This window comes from Stegodyphus dumicola, chromosome X1 (assembly GCF_044657685.1).
Source record: "Stegodyphus dumicola isolate Sdum_Otavi_A_Nest chromosome X1, ASM4465768v1".
In the NCBI taxonomy this organism is placed as follows: Eukaryota; Metazoa; Arthropoda; class Arachnida; order Araneae; family Eresidae; genus Stegodyphus; species Stegodyphus dumicola.
The window spans coordinates 249846953-249869567 of NC_140780.1; the positions used below are offsets into that span (position 1 = coordinate 249846953).

Genomic DNA, 22615 nt, shown 5'->3' on the forward strand with positions numbered 1-22615 from the left:
AAATAAGTAAGATTGAAATCCTTCATTTTTGTTGGGGATGGGGGATCACTGAATCAAGAAATTAATATATAAATCTTGATTACCTCAAATTCTCATCATCATCATCCATATCCACATTTTCAGATGAAAGAAAATCAAAAGTATCCAGTACTGACTGTTCAGCATCCATAAGTGCATTTTCTGTGACAGAATTTGATTTTTTTCCGGGAGTTCTAAAATTTAACATATTACTTGATTTAAATTCAAAAACATTTGAAATGAAGAAAGGATTAACCACAAAATATACAATAATACCTTCTAAGTTGTGTATCACTGGATCTTTTCACTTGTTCCCCATTAAGAACAGATGATAAATTTTGCTTATCATCATTTTCTGTACTAGATGGAGCTAGACCAAGAAGAGTACGCACTCTGGCTGAACGTACATCAATAATCGTGTCTGTATAACCAATTTCTTGTAAATATCTACAGAAATAGCAAAACTTAAAAAGTAACAAAAACTAAATCAAGCACTTACAATAAACATTTCAAATAATAAAGTTAAAGCAAAAGAATTTTCAACTGCATTAAATTTCATCATATAACAAAACTGATAAAAATTTTCGTTCCTAGTTAAAAGACATCTCAAGTTGAAAAATGAAATTTCAAATCTCCATTAGAAAGTTGCATATATACTCATTTATTACACAAGTATTTACTGTTAAAGAGGAATAGCTCTAATTCTCAGTACCACTTGAATCATAAGTACATGTAACTGATAATATAATTACAGCAACAAGAACACACTCAAATCAATTTCACTTATCAAAGCAACATAAAACATACAGCTAGTAATTTCGTACTCAGGAGGAAATACAGTTCCAAGATATTAATTAAAAGAAAAAAGAAAATGCAGAAATAAAGATCTCAAAATTATTCTTGGTGCAGCCAATACACCAAAAAATATGGAATATAATTATGATTAAATATTATTCCATTACTACTAATATCTTATGCACAATACAACTTAAAATAAAATACATGGTCTTTAAATTTAGCTCATGTATGTATTCAAAATTTATTATTTAGAAGGTTACAAGAAAATTTTGCAACACTGTATAACTAAAAAATAGATCACCATGCAGGGGTAAAAGAATCCAACTGCCTATTAACAGGTGCTAGCCATGATATGAACAGAAATAACAACACAAAATTCCAAAACTGACATATTAAAAAATATGTAAAAACTGCTCCTTAATATTAAAAATACTATAATTAATAATTAAAAAATAACTTCTTTCTTATCAATAAAGAAACTGTCCCTACAAATTTGAAGAATTCTCACAGAAATCAATGATGAGCATCTTCGTATGTATTACAGTCAAAAGTCGTTAATTCGGACACCCATAATCCGGACCTCAAAGCTACAAACTTTCTGCGCATGCGTCGCGTTGACGCATGCGTCGCGTTGACGCATGCACGTAAGACCTTTACCGCTGCTAATTTGTGTGTGCGCGTGCGCAAAATACGTTTACGAATGCACGTTTAATGTATAACGGACGGGATAAACTAAGCTAAAATTATCTAACTATCTATTTCAGTTAATGTTGCAGATTGCGTTGTTCCTTAATCTTCGAATTGGATCCGGATTATTATTTTTTGCAGACTGTTAGAGCAATTTTATAAAAATAAGCTTGAACTTTCGATTATGTCAAATAGAATTTCCGATACATATTTACTAATATGTAAAGGATATACAAAGCGAAAGTATCTTTCGGAGTCCATTAAACAGAAAGTGGAATTGCTGCAAAAAATGGATAAAGTTTATCTAAACTTTAACGTTTGTTTATCTAAACTTTATTTATCTTTAACGCCGTGGCGGCGTGCATTGAATTGGAAGTTGATCTGTCAGCACTATCCTTATCTTAAGAGCAGATGTTTTTATTTTATTTGGCTTATAATTGCTTACTCAATGTAGTATTTCATCTCGTCTTTGATATGATTTAAATCAAATGCCTCGTCATTATAATTCGCTTCCAATAGCAAAGAAAGTAACAGAGTTTATTGAAAACGAAAAAATTTCGATTGACAAATTAGTCGGTATTCTCGACACAGCAATTATAGGACTTGAACAGCGGAACTTTGTAACTGAACAAGAAATTATGTCTGTTTATGGAATTAAAGAGAATGTATTATGACATAAAAAACGAAGCAACTTAAACAACTTACATTGAAAGAAATGTTTAATAAAGTAAACAAATAAATATTAAGCTTTTTTTTTGTAAATTTTGATACCCTTTAGATCATAATTGTTCTTTATTTCGTAAATTACGGTTTCATATTTTTAATTTTATAATTTCTGCATGCCATTTCACCAGATTTAAACTGACGATCTATAATCTGGAAAAATCGATAATCCGGAATCGCCGAAGTCCCGACGAGTCCGGATTAACAACTTTTGACTGTATTACTACTCTATATTCTTTTTGTTGCAAAATGCCCAAGCAGCTGTGGTGAGATAACTTCCCCATAAAGCCGGTTGAAAACGATGCTCCTCCAGTGCAGCAGAGAAAGAAGTTAGCCAGCTGAGCAGCGTTAAGTCAACAGAGGGCTTATGGGTTGCCAGAAATTGGCAGGGAAAAGCAGGATCGCCAGATTTTGCGATATGTCACAGATGGAGCAAGAACATTTTAGAATGCATTTTTACCAGCTTTCTCAGGAATATTTCTGAAGGTAGACTAAAGCTACATAGAATACCCTGCCTGTATGGGCAGAAAGAAGTGTTTTCAGTTCAGAGATTAGCTTGTGGTCAACCGAGTCAGGAACTGTACTTTAATGCTTTGCCGTGAAGCTGTCTACATCATTATAAGCTGAAGGCTGTGTTGCTGATTGTTTCAGTGTGCTTGTCATAGTTTTTCGATGAGTGTAAATGTGTCTTTGGAACTGCCCTATACTTGAGAATAAAGTTTCTTCATCAAGTTTTATCATCAATTACTCCAAATCCAGTAACCCGCAGAACCCAACAACTGGTGTCAGAAGTGTCATTTGTGATTGAAAGCAGTGACACGCCTACAGAAGAAAGACATGGTGGAGGAAATGAAGGCTTTGATGGACTTATGAGCAGTTGCAAAAAATGGACAAGAAATGAAAGACGGACATAAAGAGATGAAGGCTGAGATCAAGGTGGGGCAAGAAAAGTTAGAGAGCAAAATAAAATCAGGTCAAGAAGAAACAAATGCCAGACAAGAAAAGCTGCAACTCCAACAGATGGAAGTGCAGCAAAACAAGATTAGAAGCAACATCGTGGAGCTTAGTGAAGAAACCCAAACTAAATTAGAAGACATGAAAGAGCAAGTGAAGGAAAAGTTAGAAGAAACAGGAGCCAAAATTGCAAATGTGGAAGAAAAATTGCCAAAGTTCTAGAAAGAGACATTTTAAAAGAAAACCAGACTGAGCCCAAGAATGAACCTAAAGATTTTAAGCTCAGTTTCTTCTCCTACAGTAATCAAGTCAAGCATATATGACAGAAAATCATCATGGAGTTATATAAGACCCACGTTTCAACCATGGCAGAAACTAAGAAGTGGGACTCCCACGTGAAGGCCTTGCAGTTAGCTGCATCACTCTAAGGTGATGCTGTAGACATCTTAGGAGTCTTGAATTCCTTGCCAATATGGTTTAATTTACATTAGTCAAAGTAAAAGTGCCTTAAAATTTTGCATTAAAGAACATGAGGCATATGTTAGGAAAAAGAAAACACAGAAGTCCTCTGTTGCACAGCACTGTTGATGGTTTTTTATCACACATTTTCCATTTTTCTGCACCCAAAATTATTCAAACAAAATCTTCCATTGGTGAATTAGATTTTCTAGAGGTGCAACATTCAAAACAAATCTTTCTGCTGTAGTTAATAACCCTAATTTCAATCCATCTTTAACTTCAGTCTTTCAGGAAATTAAGTTTGCTTTCTTGTTTCATCAATTGATGGTGCAATTAGCTTAACTTCTGTCCATCCATTCTTATCACCATATCTAATCTCATTCGTTTGCACTTTGGCAGCTGATAGTGATTGTTCCGTAAAACCATCAAAGCTAGTCCTGAAAAATTTGCAAAACACTGATTTTTGTTGTTTGACTTCTAAATTAATCTCTAGCTAAATCCTTCGAGATGCAAGTTGTTTCACAGTGAAGTCACCTACCACATGCAGCACATCATCTCCACCAAAGTTGTCCGCACAGTTCCAGAGAAAGTGTCGGCAAAGGACAGGGATTGCCCAATGAAATTCATCAACTACAGAGTTCCCTGATACTATGCACGTATTATAGAAGATGGGTGAACATGTTCTCTAACATCACAAGGTCCCTGCATAAATTAACATTGAGTAAAAAAAAATTTGTGTGGACTGAGGAGTAAAAAAAAAATTTGTTTCATCAGTTGAAGATGACATTAACCTCGCCAGACCAATAAACAATTCATATTAAACACAAATGCAAGCAATGAAAGTGAGGAAGCCGTCCTTTCCCAAATGACTAATGGTCAAGAGCGAGTAACAGCCTATTGGAGTAAGTGCTTGTCCAAACCAGAAAGAAATAATTGTGTCACCTGTAAAGAATTGCTCGCTATCACATAGAAATTAAGTAAATTAAGGGCCTATGAAAAATGGAAAGTAAATAAATGCAATTAATATTATCTATGCCCGAACTTCACTTTTGTAATATCATCCTAAAAATAAAATAGATCCATAAGTACGATGAATTATTATTAAACTTGAATTAACAAAATTATTAATAAGTTTAAGAATAAAATCAACTTTATAAAATCAAGTAGCATTAAATAGTTTGCCCTTATAATAGTTGGACATAGTGACATTTTATTTATGTTATACTAAAAGTTTTATGTTGATTTTTTTTCTTTTATGTCTTATTTTGTCATGTACTTGCTCAATTTAGAGGTTGAGTAAATCGCAGGTAGATTTATGTCAAACAGTTAAAGTGAGAAGTAAAATCATAATCAGAATAGTTTGTTACACAAGACTGGCTGTTGCCACCACTGCTGCTTGCCTAAAGAGAGAGTACGTACAAGACCTCCAGACCCGGTTAAAAAAGGTATACTTTGTGCAACAGCTGATTAACATCTCGAGTCAATGGACAGGATGAAAAAGAGATAACAATGTAAGAGCCACTAAGCATCAGTTCCAGGAAAACAGCAAGGTGTGGCTGTGCAATCCGAGTCATTGTAAGGGTATTTCTCTTACAGTCACATAGGAAATGTCAAAGTAGTCCTCAACATATGAAAGTCATCGTGGTTTGGATACCTAAGTCCCCCAATTCCAAACTTAAGGCTCTCCATTATGACAAATTAGCCCCATACTATGGACCATATGGGTACCTGTACTTCTTATAAATTTAATTTTCCTATATAATTTGCATACATAACTTGTTCATAATTACTTGTAAATAGTGTAAATATTTATCTTTATATACTTTGTTTTGTCTGTCTGTCTGTACTGAATTTGGCTTCTGGACATGGCTTGTACTGCCCGAGATGTGCAGACATTGGGAGAGAGCAGTGCTGCAAAATGCCCAGTGTCTATACAGTGAGATAGCTTTCCTGCAAAACACTTCGAAAATGAATCTGCTCCAACAGAGCAAAGAAAGACAAAGAAGTCTGTGGACAAAGGAGTCTGGCAGCTGAGCATGAATCAATAGCAGGTTGCTAGATTTTGTGGCAGAATTGGCGATATGTCATAGATGGAAGAACAACATTCTAGAACACATTTTAGTGGTTTTCTCAGGAATATTCTAAAAGATTGGTAAAAGCTACCCTGCCTATACATGGAGAAAGTACTGTCTTGAGTTCAGAGATTAGTCTGAGAGCGATCGACTGAAACGGGAGCGGTACTTTAGTGCTTTGCTGTGAAGCTGTCCTCACTGTTAATAGCCTGAAGGCTATGTTGCTGATTTTTTCAGTGTGTTTGTCAGTTTTGTGACAAGTGTAAATGTGTCTTTGGAACTATTCTGTGTAATAGTGCTTACTGGCAAATAAATTGTGTTTTAATTCTTCAAGTGTTATAATCAATTACTCCAAATCCACAAACCCATAGAATGCAACATTACTTTATTCCACAGTCCTTTCAAGAAACCTGAGCTCTACCTTCTCTTCATAAATACTGTATGCGAGCCACATAATGCTTTTAGTATAATATGTGATTACTGCAAACCTCTTTATGTCAATAAGCTAATGCAAACTATCATGAACTGAAGTCAAAAGTACTGTGACATACTTGTTTCCATGGACTGAAGAGAACATTCATGCCTCTTTGGAACCTAAATTCAGCAACCTGTGCCACCCCCAAAAAAGATCATCTGCTGTCCAAAATGCCATCTTCAATAAGAAAAAATCAAACCCAGAAATTGTTGCTTACTCACTGGATACTTAAATCAAATCGCTCGGTCAAAAACCAAGAGACACAATTTTCGAGAAAGAACATCAGAAAACTTGTTTCTATCATTTCCTCAACTGATCTGGAACACTTATCAAACTTAAACTGCCATTCCATTACTGTTGCACTGATTCACTACATTTTACAAATTATAGTTCAGCAGGAAGATTTTATTCAGACCTTTTGTATGTTCTTTAGCTGGTGTTTCACATTTGTTTAATAGACAGGCTTTCACAAACATTAGAAGGCAAGACAGAACTTTGAATATTGCCTCTGATGCCCTATTTGTAAATCCATTACATTTTTTAAAGAAAGAAGACAAATTTCAGCTTCTTTATCAGAAGGTCTGAGACATCAACACTGCATATTTTTAAGTATTGAAATTTATCTCCGTCATGTGGCAATATAGCACACTGTAACCATTGATCACTACATCTCCAGAGATCAACTAAAACATGCAGTACACAAAAGTTTTGGTTTTGCCGACCAAGAAATGCTTGAAAGAACATGAGAACATTGGAAGACACAAACTAGTACATCTAAATGAAGAAGCATATACATACTCCTCAGATAACTAATCAGATGATAGGATTAAATTATACCAGCCTATAGTAGGACTAAAGGCATTTGCAGACACACTTCACAATAAATCTAAATCTCTTAAGAGGCAGATGAAAGTCCAGAACTTTGTTAACACCTGTACATAAAGGGCTGAAAGATCATAACAAACAGGAAGAAATAAGAAAACAAATTTTCATTGCAGTCAAACTTTTAGAAAACATAGATGTGATAAATCATGAATCAAAAGATGCTCAATAACTGTGAATAACCACAGTAGACTAAAGTAATGTGTTTCTCTTATGCAAAGACAAATTACACCAGTTTTCAGAAAAATGAGACAATATACAGTTCACAGAAGGCACAATAAAGAAGCAACACAAAAGAACTCACACAATAGAAACAACACCAAGGAAGTAAATGAGAAGCATACCAGACTATGTAGACAAAACAAAATGCCATACCAGAATATGTAGACATTACATTAAGCACATCAGAATATGCAGACATAACCATTAACTACTGCTTATTTACAATGCTAGAGAAGTTATCTAGCATTGTAACTGAGCTAAAACGACACTGAATATCTCAAAGAAATGTCAAATTCTTTGAAATTCTTCTTTGTAAATATATCAATCTTTTCTGAGTTTTCATTATTTTTTATTAGTTTCTCAAAAGCAGCTAAAAAACTTTTAAGACATTAAAGACTTACTATAAAAATAAACAAAACAAATTATTATTACACTAAATAAATTCATTAACCAGAAAAATGCATGTCCATAGAATTAGTATTGAAACTGGCACAATTATTTTTTGCCTAAACCTAGGACGCTTTAGTTCTAAAAATATTAATAAAACCATGTTTAAATAAAATAATTCAATTAAAATATTTAATTTTAGGCATTATTTCATATAAAGTTTCATATAAAGTTAAGTTATATAATTTTAATGAAATTCAAAGACAGCAATTCATTTTCCATATGTGCAAAATTAATACTACACTTTCCCACATTTACCTTCAGAAGCTTGCTTCCCTATTCATGTGAAAATTAGCAGTGCCAGCTGCCAAAATATTGGACACAGGATCATATTCCATAAAAGCACGAACATTTGAAGATACACAGTACCTACCAGATATGGGGACACTTAAAATACCATCATGCCAAAAGACATCTCAAGAGTATGAATTAGATGATGATTAATAATAAGAGAACTGGATCCAGGGCTGTTCATCAAAACGATGCAATTGGCCAAATCCATGCTGTCACCAATTAGAGCATAACAAGCCCCATCAGACTAACCCTCTCCTCCCCTTCATTCATAATTGTCCCCTACTGAAACCTTTAATAGTTTCAAATTTTCTACTCCCGAAATAAATCAATTAAAAAAATATGAAATTAAATAAAACATTTCATTACTTTAAAAACTTATCACAGTAGAAAAAGTGCAGGATTTCGTAAGCTTTAATACAGAATGAGATACAAGGTACATGATCATCATGAGCAATTTTGAACAGAAGAAATGCTAATTTATTGTATAACATTTAGTCTGACAGTAGTAGTAATGACAATAGTACATAGTAATGGACGACCCAAACAAAACATTTAACACCGCCCAACTGGGATAGTGTTTAGCGATGCTGACTGCTGTATCGAAGGCCCAGGTTTGAATCCTGGAGAAGGCATGCATACTTGTAAATGTATAGTGCCTGTGCAGCATGGAGGCACTCTAACTATGCAATGAGCCAAAAGTCCTCTCTAGAGATTGGTGGTTGAAGAAGAGGGGGAAGACCCTTGTACTTCTGCCGGGATGCTCTCCACGAAAATTGGAGACGGAACTGGACCATTATCTCTGATGCTCAAGGCTCTTGCCAATGACAGGTGCAATCCTGTACTTTGCCATGATGAATTTCATGGACTTGTTCTGATGTTACTGTTGGAAGTAAGGAAAATCACACCATTTTCTGTGGTTCTCAAGGCTCTTGCCAATGACAGGCACAATCTTGCACTCTTTGTCACAATGAATTTTGTGGGCTCTAATGTTACTGTCAGACAAAACAAATAAGTCACTACAACAACATACTTTCGATACACAACTTCTTGAAAATACTAGTAAGAGTATTTGAAAAATGGACTAAAAGCAATGAACAAATTTCCTATAGGTAATTCCTTTGCCTAAATTAATTTAATAAGATTCTTCATCATTTAGCAACTGCCAAGCAAAAAACACGTCTCTGGATTGTGACATGTTAAGTCACAGTGTCTGGCACAGTTGCAGTGTCAGGTTGCTATTGTAGCCCACTTGCACACTTTTTGGTTGCTGTGGCTTTAATGGATGTTTGTCAAAATTTATTACTGCAATTAACTTTATTAAAATAGCACAGAGTTTTCTTCATTTATATGTACAAGTTTAGAGAGGTTTGGTAAAATATTTACTTAATGACACTTATAAAAGTAATAATGAATAAAAAATAGTAGCTTGCTTCAATACTTGAATAATGAATATGGCCAATAATAATAATATCCAAATGCTGTCAGAAATTGCTAAAGCCATTATAAGGTATTTCTCCCACTTTTCTAGCGTGCCTTCACGGTGTAATGGTTCAGCATGCTAGGCCGGTATTCCAGAGGTCCGTGGTTCGATTCCCAGCGAAGGCGGTTGCTAATTTTTCATCTCTCTGGCTTCAAAAATATCCTAATGTCTCTACACCATTCACATTTCACTATTGACATTCAGGACATGCTGATTTGATATCTCTGAGGATTTGAGGTCTTCTGCAATTTCTTTTTTTAACTGTAAATGTCCATTTTCCAGGTCAATAGTTTCTGTTCAATTTATATTAAATATATGTCCACTTGAAGTTTATTCCATAGAATGAAATCCCTGTAGTGCTGAAAACAGAGAAACTAAAAATTTGTTTTTCTCATATTATGCTTATTATTACTTTTACAAAGGAAATAATGCTAGTCAGACTGCTCATAAAAGTTGTGCTCTATATAAAAAAAGTGCAATATGGAGCGGTGAAAGTGCCGTTCAAAAGTGGTTTGAGAAGTTTCAGTGTGAAAATTTCAGCCTCAAGGATGACTGATGCCTCAAATTTTCCAATGCTTTCTTAAGACATTCTAATTAAAAATAACAGTATCTTGAAATTATAAAAAATTGGCATGATTTCTAGCATACATACAAATTTCACCCAAGTAAAAATATGTTAAAGCAGGTAAATACTTCTTCTATACCAATAAAATGTGCCTTACATAAAAGTTCAACTGAAGATAAACATTAATAATGTGAATGTAGCTAAAACATATTTTACAATAAGTCTTACTGTCTAAGTAACTGTCGTCCTTGACGCCAAGACACATTACTATTGCTAGTGATTAGAGGATCGCCATCAACAGGTTCATCTAAAGGAGAAAAATATATATGAATGTAAATATGAAAATTATGGTAAATATTACTCTAAAAAATTTATTATTTACATATGTATGGAAGATAAAATATTGAAAAAAGTATCAGTAAAAAACTATAAAAAATTCCACATTTTAATAAGCTTCTTATTAGGGCATTTAAGTGTTTATATGAGATGACTGAAAAATGCTGCTACACACTTTATTTATTAAATACAGTTTCTAGACTTCAATCACAAAGAGGCACAACCAAGGTTTGCAGCTTCTAAAAGAAGCACTTTGCTGGCAACACATTCGGTATAGGCAGGAAGTCCATTAAGAAATTTACTGAAGCAAATGAACAGGTTAAAGTCCATTAAGAAATTTACTGAGGCAATGAACAGGTTATCTCCACATCAGCTTCTTCATCCCATAATAAAAGTCAGTCTGGTTTCTCATTTTCAGCAATAAATTGTCAGATAATTATTCCTCATCTTCTTCCAAATGTGAGGCCACCATACTTAATGCTTCCAGATACTTTTCCAGTCAGATTAATAAATATGCACAAAATAATACCTCAAGCACTTTACAAAATAAGGCTAACATTATAGAACAAACATTCTCTATATGACTTTTTTTAATCATCTTTACACTTCTCTCATACGAAAGATTTCCAACTCTCCCTTAATGCAATCTCCTTTTAATCTAATGAATTCTTTTTAATGTTCAAGACACAAATGTAGCATTATTGATGCAATAAGAAGTTAATTCCAAGTAGCATTCTTGCATACTTTTAAACACTTTCCCAAGAATTCTAATGTCTTAACATTTCACATTTTAATAAGTTTACAATTCTACACCCAGCAATTTTTGTTATATACATACAACCCAATACTTTTTTCAAGGGATCCAAATGACCTCCACCAAGTCTACAGTTATAAAGCCTCTTAGTTTTTTCTAAGAATTCATTAAATAAGTAAAGCTTCTCATAAAGAACATTTTTGCACTTGGCAAAAGTGAACCTATAAGCAGAGGGGATCAGATATACTGGAAAGAACAAGAATGTAATTATAAAACTTTCTGCAATAATATATGGATGAAACCATATTTTAAAACAAATATTAATATTTGATTTTTAAATACTGAACATATAATTTAATAAATGTATTTTAAAATATTGTTATTATTTACCTGAATAAACAGTAACATATTTTACATACTTATGCACAACACAAAACCAGTTATTTAAAGAATTCAAAAATTATTCAGAACTTGATATCAGTAATACACAGAATGGTTTTCTTTAAATTTTAATAGTTTTGAAATGCTCATAAGTAGACTGGATGTTGTCAATAAAAATCTTTGTTGCAGTGTCTAAAGTGCCTAATGTGTCAGTTAGAGATTAATTACCTTTCGATTGAGCTTAATATCGTCAATTACATCAGCATTCATTAACTCGAGAAACAATTTCTAAAACAGCAGTCAGAATTACTTGACTATTAAAACAATGCTTCATTGTACACACCTATATATTTATTTGCATTCACTTGAAATCACATCCTCATAGTCACTATCACATCCTCACCCAAAGCTGTTCAGCCAATTCAGAAAGAAGAAAAATTATGCATCTTTCCTCTAAAGAACTGATAATCACTGTTAAAAAAACCAGCAAGATAAATACAATGTAAAATACCCCCATACAACTAAATTTTCAAATTTTTATTGATGTAAAATACTGCATCTAATACAGTAACATGGAATTTCTTTGTTATCAATTCCTGCAATCAAGTCCAAGAAAAAACTTTCAATAATTAGCTATTCATATTCTGAAACATCTTGATATTATTAAGAACAGTGAGCTCTGATAGTTCATTTCACATTACGTTGCCAAAAAATGGAGTGTCTGTACAGGAAAAGAGGCTACAAATTTTCCTCAAAGTGTCGCATATATAAATGCCAGTTCCTGTTGTAAAGTAATCCATGAAGTTGCATCTTCTAAAGCAGACAGCCATCATATACTTTACCAACAACCTGCCCTCTACAAGCTATTTTAGTAGCATTTTGTCATTTTAGATTAAGAAAATAAGAGCTGCTAAACTTTAAATGATTTTCCTTTAATTCTGCTGATGATCAAGTTGCACAAGCATAAAAAAAAAGGAAAAAATCATATTGCTTTTAAAATAAAATGCACTTCTGTCATTTACCAATAAAGAAGCACATGCAAAATAGTTATGGCACTCTAGATTTATAACATATGCTTCCAAATCATACAATTAAAGTGCACAGTATAAAATTTACATTTAAATGACGTACAAATGTAAAAACTTACCATATATAAAAAGGCTAAAAAATAACCATCTTAAATCTTAAAATTATGAATATTGCTTTACTTAAATGGATTTACCATCAAAAGTTATTTATTATTATTAATAATCCAAATAATGTTAAATAAATTATAAAGTTCCTGGATGGCAAACTGAAATCTTAGAAAGACCACCTTTCAAACAATGTTCTGGAAAAGTACCCATAGGCATAGAATTAATTTCATGTAGAAATTATATTTATGGAATTTAAATTCCTAAATAGGGTTGCAACTTCCTCTTTGAATGAAACAATACCAGTTAGTATTACAAGGCATTTGGCAGGTGATAACTGGTTATATTTTGATGCACACAGAAAAATAAGTCGATTTGCACAATGTTCTTTTTCCAAAATGAGATCAATAGCTACATCAAGTGAATTTGTCTTGCACAATATTTTTAATCTTTGTTTAATTTCATGTACTTATTCCGTACAACAGAATAGGGCATTTGTTGCATTAGTTGCTGTGTCAACAGATACAGGGATCCTTGATTTTAGTTATGTCATGCATACTAGCATCCTTTCTTGATTCAAATGAAGCCTTTACACACCTGATCCTTCTTTAAAAGAACAATTGAAGATTTCTCTACTGATGCACAGTTTCAATTTACTTCTAAAAAATCTACAGATGCTTCAGTAGTCTTCACAATCTTCAGAAAGGGAGGCAGAGAAGAGTTGCTTTTTTTGCCATCTTTTTTGGTTTCAGAGGAGCTTTATAACATATTTGATTACATGGTAAATATTTTATTAGATGTTGATGTAATAAATTTGTATATGTTTTTTAAGCTTCTTAAATAAATTAACAGCAGTGTTTTGCTAGAAATGGACAGTTATGTGTAATGAAAAATAACATGCAGTAGAAAGTAATGCCATTTTCCATACACAGTGATTCCTGAAGGTTGTTTCTGGATTATAATTGTTATTAATAAGCTTTTATTTCACTTCTAATGATTGTCATAAAACAGCTTATGATGATTTCTTGCTGGGTAAATATTCACAAACTTGATTTCAACCCTATAAAATTTATGCCACTATTAAGCAAACATTTTAGGTATACACTATTGTTCCCTTCAAAAACCTAGTGGGGCGCCTAGTTTTTACTGTAACTAATTTAGCATTGATAAAAAAAATTGAAAAATCATACCGAACTTGTTACTCTCTACATGTCTGAACAAATACTCTCTACTGGTCTTTGTCGTATTGTCAAAAACAATTTCAGAGTTAGTTATAAATTATTAAAAATTTTGCAAAAATACAGAATTGTGCTTCTAAATGCATATGCACACAGACACATAATATAATTTTTATGAATTTTATGCTAAATGTATCATTTTTATATGTTGGATATGTGCTAAATGATGATGAGATCTACAAAAACATTGTTTATTCTACATTGCTACTGCAATATTCTATATCACAGTTATGGTTAATAATAATAATAAATACAGGTACAGTAACATATATGACATCTCTCTTTTTTAACAGAAATAATAACAAAATTACACATATTCTTTTAAATAATGAGATTTTTTAACAGTCCTACCAGATCAAGTAACATAGCTATGTCCATTTGTGAAATTTGGTGATACAATACCTCTTTCAGTATTTAGTGGCACATTTCTGCTAGGTTCTGAAGAACTTAGAGGCACATCTAAATTTGAAGTACTCCTACTAATCTCAGGTACCTCGGGTTCATCCACATCTTCATGACTCTCATTTTCATAGTTGTTTTGCACTGTAAACGCTTTGCAATTAGTTCCTTTAAGAATGTCTCTTCTGTTCCTTTCTCTGTTCTTATAATCATGTATGAATGTGATCTTTCTCCTTCTTCTATAACTTTCCCTCTTTCGTTCAGTTTTTTCCCTTCCTCTTTTATGTACATATGATTCAGTTATTTTAATAATCTTGAATTCCTGTCATAATAACTTTTTTGTAAGGTTTGTCTCTTCAGTAAATGCTGTTTATGCTTTCATATCGTTTAGTATGGATGAGATTCTCTTTTATAGGCATCAATCCATTTACATAGACTCCAACCTTCAGCAAACCTTGTCAGTAGTCAACGCGCGAACGACATTTTTACAACTTCGAAAATGTGCGCGTAGCGTATGTTGTAATTAACCATTCATTAATTTTAAATTAATAATTAATTGTAATCAATTTTATTACATTTAAAATCCATATACATATAAAACTGAATAATTAAAAATATACCTTGTAAATTATATGCACATTTAATTAGAAATTTTCTTTTAACTCCTCAAGCATTCACTAATAAAAAGTACTTCAAATCACTACTAATCATAGAAAAAATCAGAAGCTATAAATCATATCTTTATTCTGGATATGATTTCTACAGGGAAATAAAATTTAAATAACCAAGAATGATACATATAAGTATTAAACAAAATACGCATAATTATGTAGCATGCTTAGCAAGCTTAAGTTCTGATTTTGAGAATGTTTTTTTATAACACAGTTCTTCATTTGCCTGCATATTTATTTTTTCAATCAAAACTGCTTCAAGAGTTTTAAGACCTAAATTTGGTCGAAATTCTGTCTGATTTTTTTTAACAATAGAAAAAATTCTTACGCAAGCTGCATTTGAATGAGGTATTATTAAGACAGCAAGCATTACAGAAGGCAATACTTTGTATTTAATACACCCATTCATATTTTTTAATTTGGCAATTTCTCCCCATGCTATATCAATACGCAAATCTACAATTTCTTTCAAATCATCTACTTGATACATGGAAAATTCAATTTCTACTTGGTTAAGACATTTTTCATCAATAATGGATGGAAAAGTATTCATCAAGTAAAGAACAGATGAAAATGAGACTTCCATCAGAGATCATTACTTCCATCAGTACTTAGAGAAAATGATGTACTGCACACTGATTTTATAATATCAGCAACAGTATTTTCTGCCAGCGTTTTCACAATAGCAGCAGTTTTGGTATGACCGCAGCTAAATTTTTTTGCTATGGCAGAATCCGGAAACATTGCTTTGAAAAGCTCTTTGGAATGATCCGAAACAAAAAGCGGTAGATTATGTTCAATTAAAAAACGAACAAAATAGCATTTGGCTTTTATAGGATCTGTTTCATCATCTTTTATTAAGAAATTTGTTATTTCTTTAGATTTTACGGTGCCAAGTTCTATATGCTTTTGAGAAAACACATGCCGTTTACAATCATCTTTTCCACCATGAGCAACTGAGAAGTCTTTGTTGCATACACTGCAGTGTGCGTGATTCACAGAAATTTCGGACGCTTTAATGCATGGAAATTCTGAAGAATATGAATCTTTAAACTTCTGCTTTGATAATTTTGGCTTCTTCGTTCGAGGCAGCATTATGATTAAAAATCTTTCACCTGATTCACAGTTCACAAGACACACGCTAAGCTCTCGCCGTTAACTACACAATGCAGCCGAATTCAGCTTAAACACACATCAGCGAGGAACCTGGGAGACAGACAATTGGGTGGAACTATTGATAAGTCGTTAATGGTTGGAGTTACTGATCTACGATTGGCTAATTCTTCAAAACTAGGAACGCACTCAACACGTGATATATGATAGCACGAGTATTCAGCCAATCATTGGATGAATTAGTTGGTTCCGTTTTGCGTACTGGTTCTCCTGCTCTTGTTTCTGTAAAATCCGTAGTTTTTTCCATACTTTTCGTAGCTCGTAGTTTTTCATGAATTTCCGTAGAAACTACGGAGAATCCGTAGTAGTTGGAGTCTATGCATTTACTTTTCTTCCAAACATAAATTCTCAAGGTGACTGAATTTCAGCTGAAATAAGAGAGTTAATTTATTTTCCAGTAATACTAAATGTGGATCCTTGTTACCAACTACAGCTTTTTCTAACATTTGCTTGACAGTCTGAATATGTCTTTTAACCACTCCATTTGATTGTGGGTAATTTGGACTTGAAGTTCTGGTTTCAGAATTCCATCCTTAAATCCATCGTTCTTTAAATTTAAATTCCAACAGTCTTTAAATTTCTTGTGACTACATTGTCAACCATTATCTGAATACACTATTTTCAGAATACCATACCTAGCAAAAAACTATTTCAATTGCTTTATCACTGCTACACTCGACAATCTTTCAAATGTCAAATTTCAACATATTTTCTATTTGATAATCCCTGCCTTGAAAGTCAAAGAGATCTGTCCCCAATACTTCCCATGGACCATAGGTATTTCTTTAGATATCATTGGTTCTTTAGTAATAGCCTTTTGTAAACTTAAACATGTTGGACAATTCAGCACCAAATCTTCAATTTCTTTTGACATTCCTGGCCTAAAAACATTTCTCTTGCTTTGTTCTTGCATTTTACTACTCCTAAATCCTCATCATGAGTTCTACTTAACATATCTTTTTATAAACTCCTTGGTACAACAACACAAGGAATTTTTAAATATTAACCCATTTGCTTCTGATAGTTCTCTGAAGTTAAAATATGGTTTTGCCAGTTCTGAAGCCATACATTTTTCATAAAATCCTTGGTACAACAACACGGGAATTTTTAAATATTAACCCATTTGCTTCTGATAGTTCTCTGAAGTTAAAATATGGTTTTGCCAGTTCTGGAACTATACATTTTTTATATGACCATCCAGTTTTATTAACTTTTCCCAAAACTTGTAGTTCTTCATCTCTTTCTGTTTCCAGTTGAAAATTTTCCATTTTGTCTTTACACATTGGTACACATTTTGTCTTTACACACTGGTATGACTAATCCAACATGGGCTTTGATGTCTCCTTTGAAGAAATCAGATCCTTTATCAGTATATGATTTTGATAACACATACGCTATAAAAAAAAACTTTTTTCCTGGTATATATTTTATCTCAAATTGATACTTTGTGATCTTACTGGGCATTTATTTAATAACTTTTTGAAAATTGATTCCAATGGTTTATGGTCACTTTCCACTGTAATATATTTTCCAAATATATACTGGTGAAATGTTTCACACGCAAATATAATGGATAAAGTTTCCTGTTCTCTGTTAATTCTTCTGTTTATTTGCTAATGCCTCAGATCAGCGGTTATCAACCTTTTGACTAACGCGTACGATCTAAACAAAAATTGAAAACCTATGATACTGCCACTACAAAGTACTACTACCACCACCAATCTTGAACAAAGCTCAGATCGCATAAATGTTACAGAAAAAACCAGAATGTTGGGGTTTTAATTTTTGAATTTAATGGTTAAAAATACTTTGCTTCTTTGCATACCGCCTATTTTTCTCTTGCTTACCATCGGTTGAGAACCCCGTCTTAAATTCATTATACTAGTGGTAAATTGTTCTGCAGTAAGACAGCTTCTATTCCTTGAGATTTATCTACAGATAAAACTATGGCATGTTTATATAATACTGTAAAACGGGTTTATTTACTAAGACACCTTTTAGTCTTCTAAATGCTTTTTCACGTAATGCGTTCCAGTTCTTTTCTAGTTCTAATTAACTTGTTTTTTCAACATGTCTCTTAAACATTATGTCAATTCCGATACATATGGTATAAATATCGAAACATATGTAATCATACCTAGGAAAGTTTCCAATTCCTTGATATTTTTTGGTGGTTTTATATTCAGAATAGCCTTAATTTTGTCTTCATCTGAATTTAAACAACAATCTTTAGATAATATATGTCCCATATATTTGACTTCATTCAGCCCAAATTTACATTTATTAAAATTCTTTTCTCTGGCTCTATCCAGCACTTTTTTTTAAAATCTTAAATCATGTTCTTTTTTTATCCTTTTTTTTATCCTAGGAAGGTTTCTAATTCTTTGACACTTTTTGGTGGTTTTATATCTAGAATAGCCTTAATTTTGTCTTCATCTGGTTTTAAACCATCTTTAGATAATATATGTCCTATATATTTGCCTTCATTCAGCCCAAATTTAAATTTATTAAAATTCTTTTCTCTGGCTCTATCCAGCACTTTTTTTTAATCTTAAATCATGTTCTTTTTTATCCTTTCCCCAAAATAATAAGTCATCTATATATATATATCTAAACTTCTTTTAATCACTAGTAATTTCAGAAAAACTTCTGTGAAAAACTTTTGGTGATGAACTCAGTCCAAATTGCAACCTTAATAAACAATATATCTACCAAACAGAGTTTTAAATGTAGCAAATTTATTACTTAAATCTGACAGTTAATTTACCAAACTGCCTTGTTTGCATCTAAAATACTAAACACATTCACATTTGTCCTTCGAGATGAAATTTCTTCAAAGGTTGGTATGTGATAATATTCTCTCAGTATATTTTGGTTAAGGTGCTGAGAATCTATGCACATTCTTAAATTAGCATCCTTTTTTCTAACTACAAGAAATGGATTCATAAATTCTGTTAACTTTCTTTATAATACTATCTTTTCCCATTCTTGCCAGTTCCTTTTTAAATGGATTTAATAAACTAAGTGGAATTTTCTTACAGGTCACTTTTTTACGCAATGGCTTCTGGTTTTAATTTAATGTGATAGGTATATCCAGTTAAATTCCAAGTTCCTTTAAATAAATCTTAATATCCATTTAAAGATTCTGGTAACTTTTTACTAGATTCAAGATTCACTGTACAAATCCTTTGTACTAGGTTTAATTTTTGCATTGTAGATAAACCTAAAATAGCTGGAACAATTTTATCACATGCTACTACTTATAATTCTACTTCATCCTTATCACCTTTAGATGTCTCACATTAGAACTTACATTTTCCAATTACATCAATTTTAGAACCATTGTAATTATTTAAAGTGACATTTGATTAAAACATTTATCTCTTAAATTTAACTGTTTAAATTTAGGCAATGGCTACACTATAGAACATAGCAAATAAATATTTAGATATGTTTACTTTTAGTCTTTCAAACCATTCTGTTTTATTCTTAGAAAAGGGATTTTTATCTTCTACTTATCCTAAAATACATTCATTGACATTATAATGCAGCTCATCTCCTAAATTATTCTGCAAAACATTAACATTTTTATATGCACATTTTAGAAAAATGATTTTTGTTTTTACAGTATAAGTGAATCTTATTATAAGCAGGACAAGTGTATAACTTATGAAAAGTTCCACATGGTTTTGTATTATTATACTTATTTCCCAGATATTTTGAAGATGATTTAATACTTTGTTGCTTTTGTTTTACATAGAATTTTTTCTTACAATGCTGATTCTTTTCCTCTAAAGGTGGAATTTTATACTGCTTGATCAATTTATTTTATTTTCTTCAGTTAAAGTTTTCAGCCGGAGTTCCGCTAATTCAGGAGCTTTACACATTATAATATATTTCTCCAATGTTAACTGATCTTCCCTTAATAATCTATCTTTTTTTAAGATTTTCATTTAAAATCCCACTTACTATTCTATCTCTAATTAAACTACCTTTAAATCCAACAAATCCACAGTTACTACTTAATTTCTTTAACTCTGTTGAAAAATCATCAAACAATTAATCTACATGTTGTGTTCGATAAAAAAATTATATCTATCAACATTTCGTTTGCTTTCAGTATGCAATAATTTCCAAAAGCTTCAATTACTTTGTCAATATCCTTCTTATCTTCTTCATTTTAATTAAAATTATTAAACTTTTCAAGTATTTCACCAATAATATGCAATAAAATAGCTACTTTAATTTCAGGAGATTTGGTAATGCCACCAGACGCTAACATGTAAATCTGTAATTTTTGTTTCCACTTCTTCCAACTTTCACTAAATTACCTTCGACATTTAGGATATTTGGTGGCTTCAATCCACCCATATTTAATTAGACTTTAATTAGTTTATATATATATATATATATATATATTTAGCCACTTCAAATAAAAATAAACAATGCACTTACCAGGGATGAAAGTTTCGATTTCACTGTAAACAACTTCCCATCAAAGTTTAGAATACCTTTAAGGCTATTTATTCACAAGTGACGCTGCATGGTTCTTTAAAAAAAGATTTTCTTTTTTTAACTTTCGACCAGCTGCCCCATAAATCATTTTTATATGTTGGATAAGAGCTAAATGATGATTATAAGATCTACAAAAACATTGTTCTTTCTAAATTGCTACTGCAATATTCCATATCACAGTTATGATTAATAATAATAAATACAGTTACAAATATAATACTAAGGACACGCTTTGAAAATTAAAGTTAATCAGCATAGAGTGCGGAGATTCAATAAAGAATTCTCCACACATTATGAAGTAAAATAGTAACAGTTGGTAACTTAATTGTAGCAGATGTATGAAATGCATGCTTCATATTTAATGACTCTGATAATGTATTGATGGAAAAGTACCTCTGTGTAATTTCCACATACAGCTGCTTTGGAACCAATACAAATAATTATCATATTTCCTGGCATATAAGACGCACCCCCTATTTTCTACACATTTTTGAAGGATAAAACTTTATTACTGATCATTATAATGAATTTACAGTATTTTAAATTGAAAGTAATACTTTCTGGAAATGCCCGTCTATCTGGGAAAGAGCACCTTTTAATCTCCTTCATCAAAACCCAGACACTGATCAACAGAGCTAAATGAAGAGTCACTTGAAACCTCAGCATGAGCCAACATGCAACAAATTGTCCTCTGTACCATCCAGTGCATTGCTAATGGCCACACTTCTTAAATAATTTAACCACTGACTCTATTTTCACAGCATGTCATGAAACTTTGACCCATTCACAAATGACGTACCGACACAATAAGAAACGACATATAAGACGCACCCCATTTTTCTGACCTATTTTCAAAGAAAAAAGTGTCCTATTCTCCGGCAATACAGTAATTAAGAAGATAACATCAAATTATACTTCCAAAACATTTGTTTTATGAAGATAGTGAAATGACTCGCACTGTTGTCCTTCAGCAATTAAGATAACTCAGAGTGCTTTTACACTCAAGTCCATAAATTAAGGATAATTCGGAGTCACGCGGAAATCGAACTCTAAAATAAATATATCACCTGTAAAATCACTACACACATCTTCAAGACTCATATGCAAATTTCAGAAAGTAAGCAGATGACACCGATGGTACGTCACAATGACGAGAGTGTAAGAGAGTGAGTGATATGTAAGAAATACAGGCAAAGAAGTAAAATTGTTTGCAGGTGCTTTATAAGCATTTCAGTGCAATAACCGAATAGTTATGACACAAAGGACGCATTTGGATGATTTTTTACGTAGTAGAATTATCGGCTGTCTGGAATGTGGGCGTACCCAACTGGAAGTATCAGACGAACTTGAAATTGCCCAGAGTGTCATCTCCAGGCTTTGGCAACGATTCCAAGATGATGGTAATGTGAGTAGACGTTACAGCGCAGGTCGCTTCAGAGTTACAACGCCGAATGAGGACCGGTATTTGGCAGTTACTGCCAAAAGAAACAGGCGGAGCACAGCCTCAGACCTGTCTCGTCAGCTCTCTTCAGCCACAGGTACGACAATTTCAAGGCAGACTATGTACAGACGCTTAGGACAGATTGGTCTATATGCTCGTAGACCTGTCAGATGTGTTCCACTTACTGCAACTCACTGTCGCCTGCGGTTGGTTGGCCTGGAGTAGAGAGCATGCGTTGTGGACACCGCAACAGTGGGCTTGTGTGATGTTTTCCGACGAGTCCAGGTTTAGCTTGCAATCTGATTCTGATGCCATGGGCGCACAATTTTTGTTTATGGATGACAACGCCCGTCCTCAACCGTGCAAACATCGTAAGCGAATGCCTTCAATCGGAGGATATCACCCGTATGGACTGGCCAGCATTCTCATCGGACTTGAATCCAGTAGAGCACGTGTGGGGCATGCTTTGCCGACGAATTGCAGCCCATCAACCTCCTC

The 22615-nt window shown here is 32.7% G+C and overlaps 1 protein-coding gene across 5 annotated transcripts in view; it reads right to left on the reverse strand.

Annotated features, from left to right (window-relative positions):
- The window catches only part of Cka (Connector of kinase to AP-1), a 164991-nt gene that overhangs the window by 85064 nt on the left and 57312 nt on the right, over positions 1-22615 (reverse strand). For all 5 annotated transcript variants that reach the window (XM_085807428.1, XM_085807430.1, XM_085807431.1 and 2 more), the window contains exons 4-6: positions 10305-10383; positions 295-465; positions 84-212 (exon numbers count right to left, since the gene is read on the reverse strand). In XM_085807428.1, coding sequence (XP_085663554.1) covers positions 84-212; positions 295-465; positions 10305-10383 — 379 coding nt within the window. The remainder of the gene's footprint in view (positions 1-83; positions 213-294; positions 466-10304; positions 10384-22615) is intronic.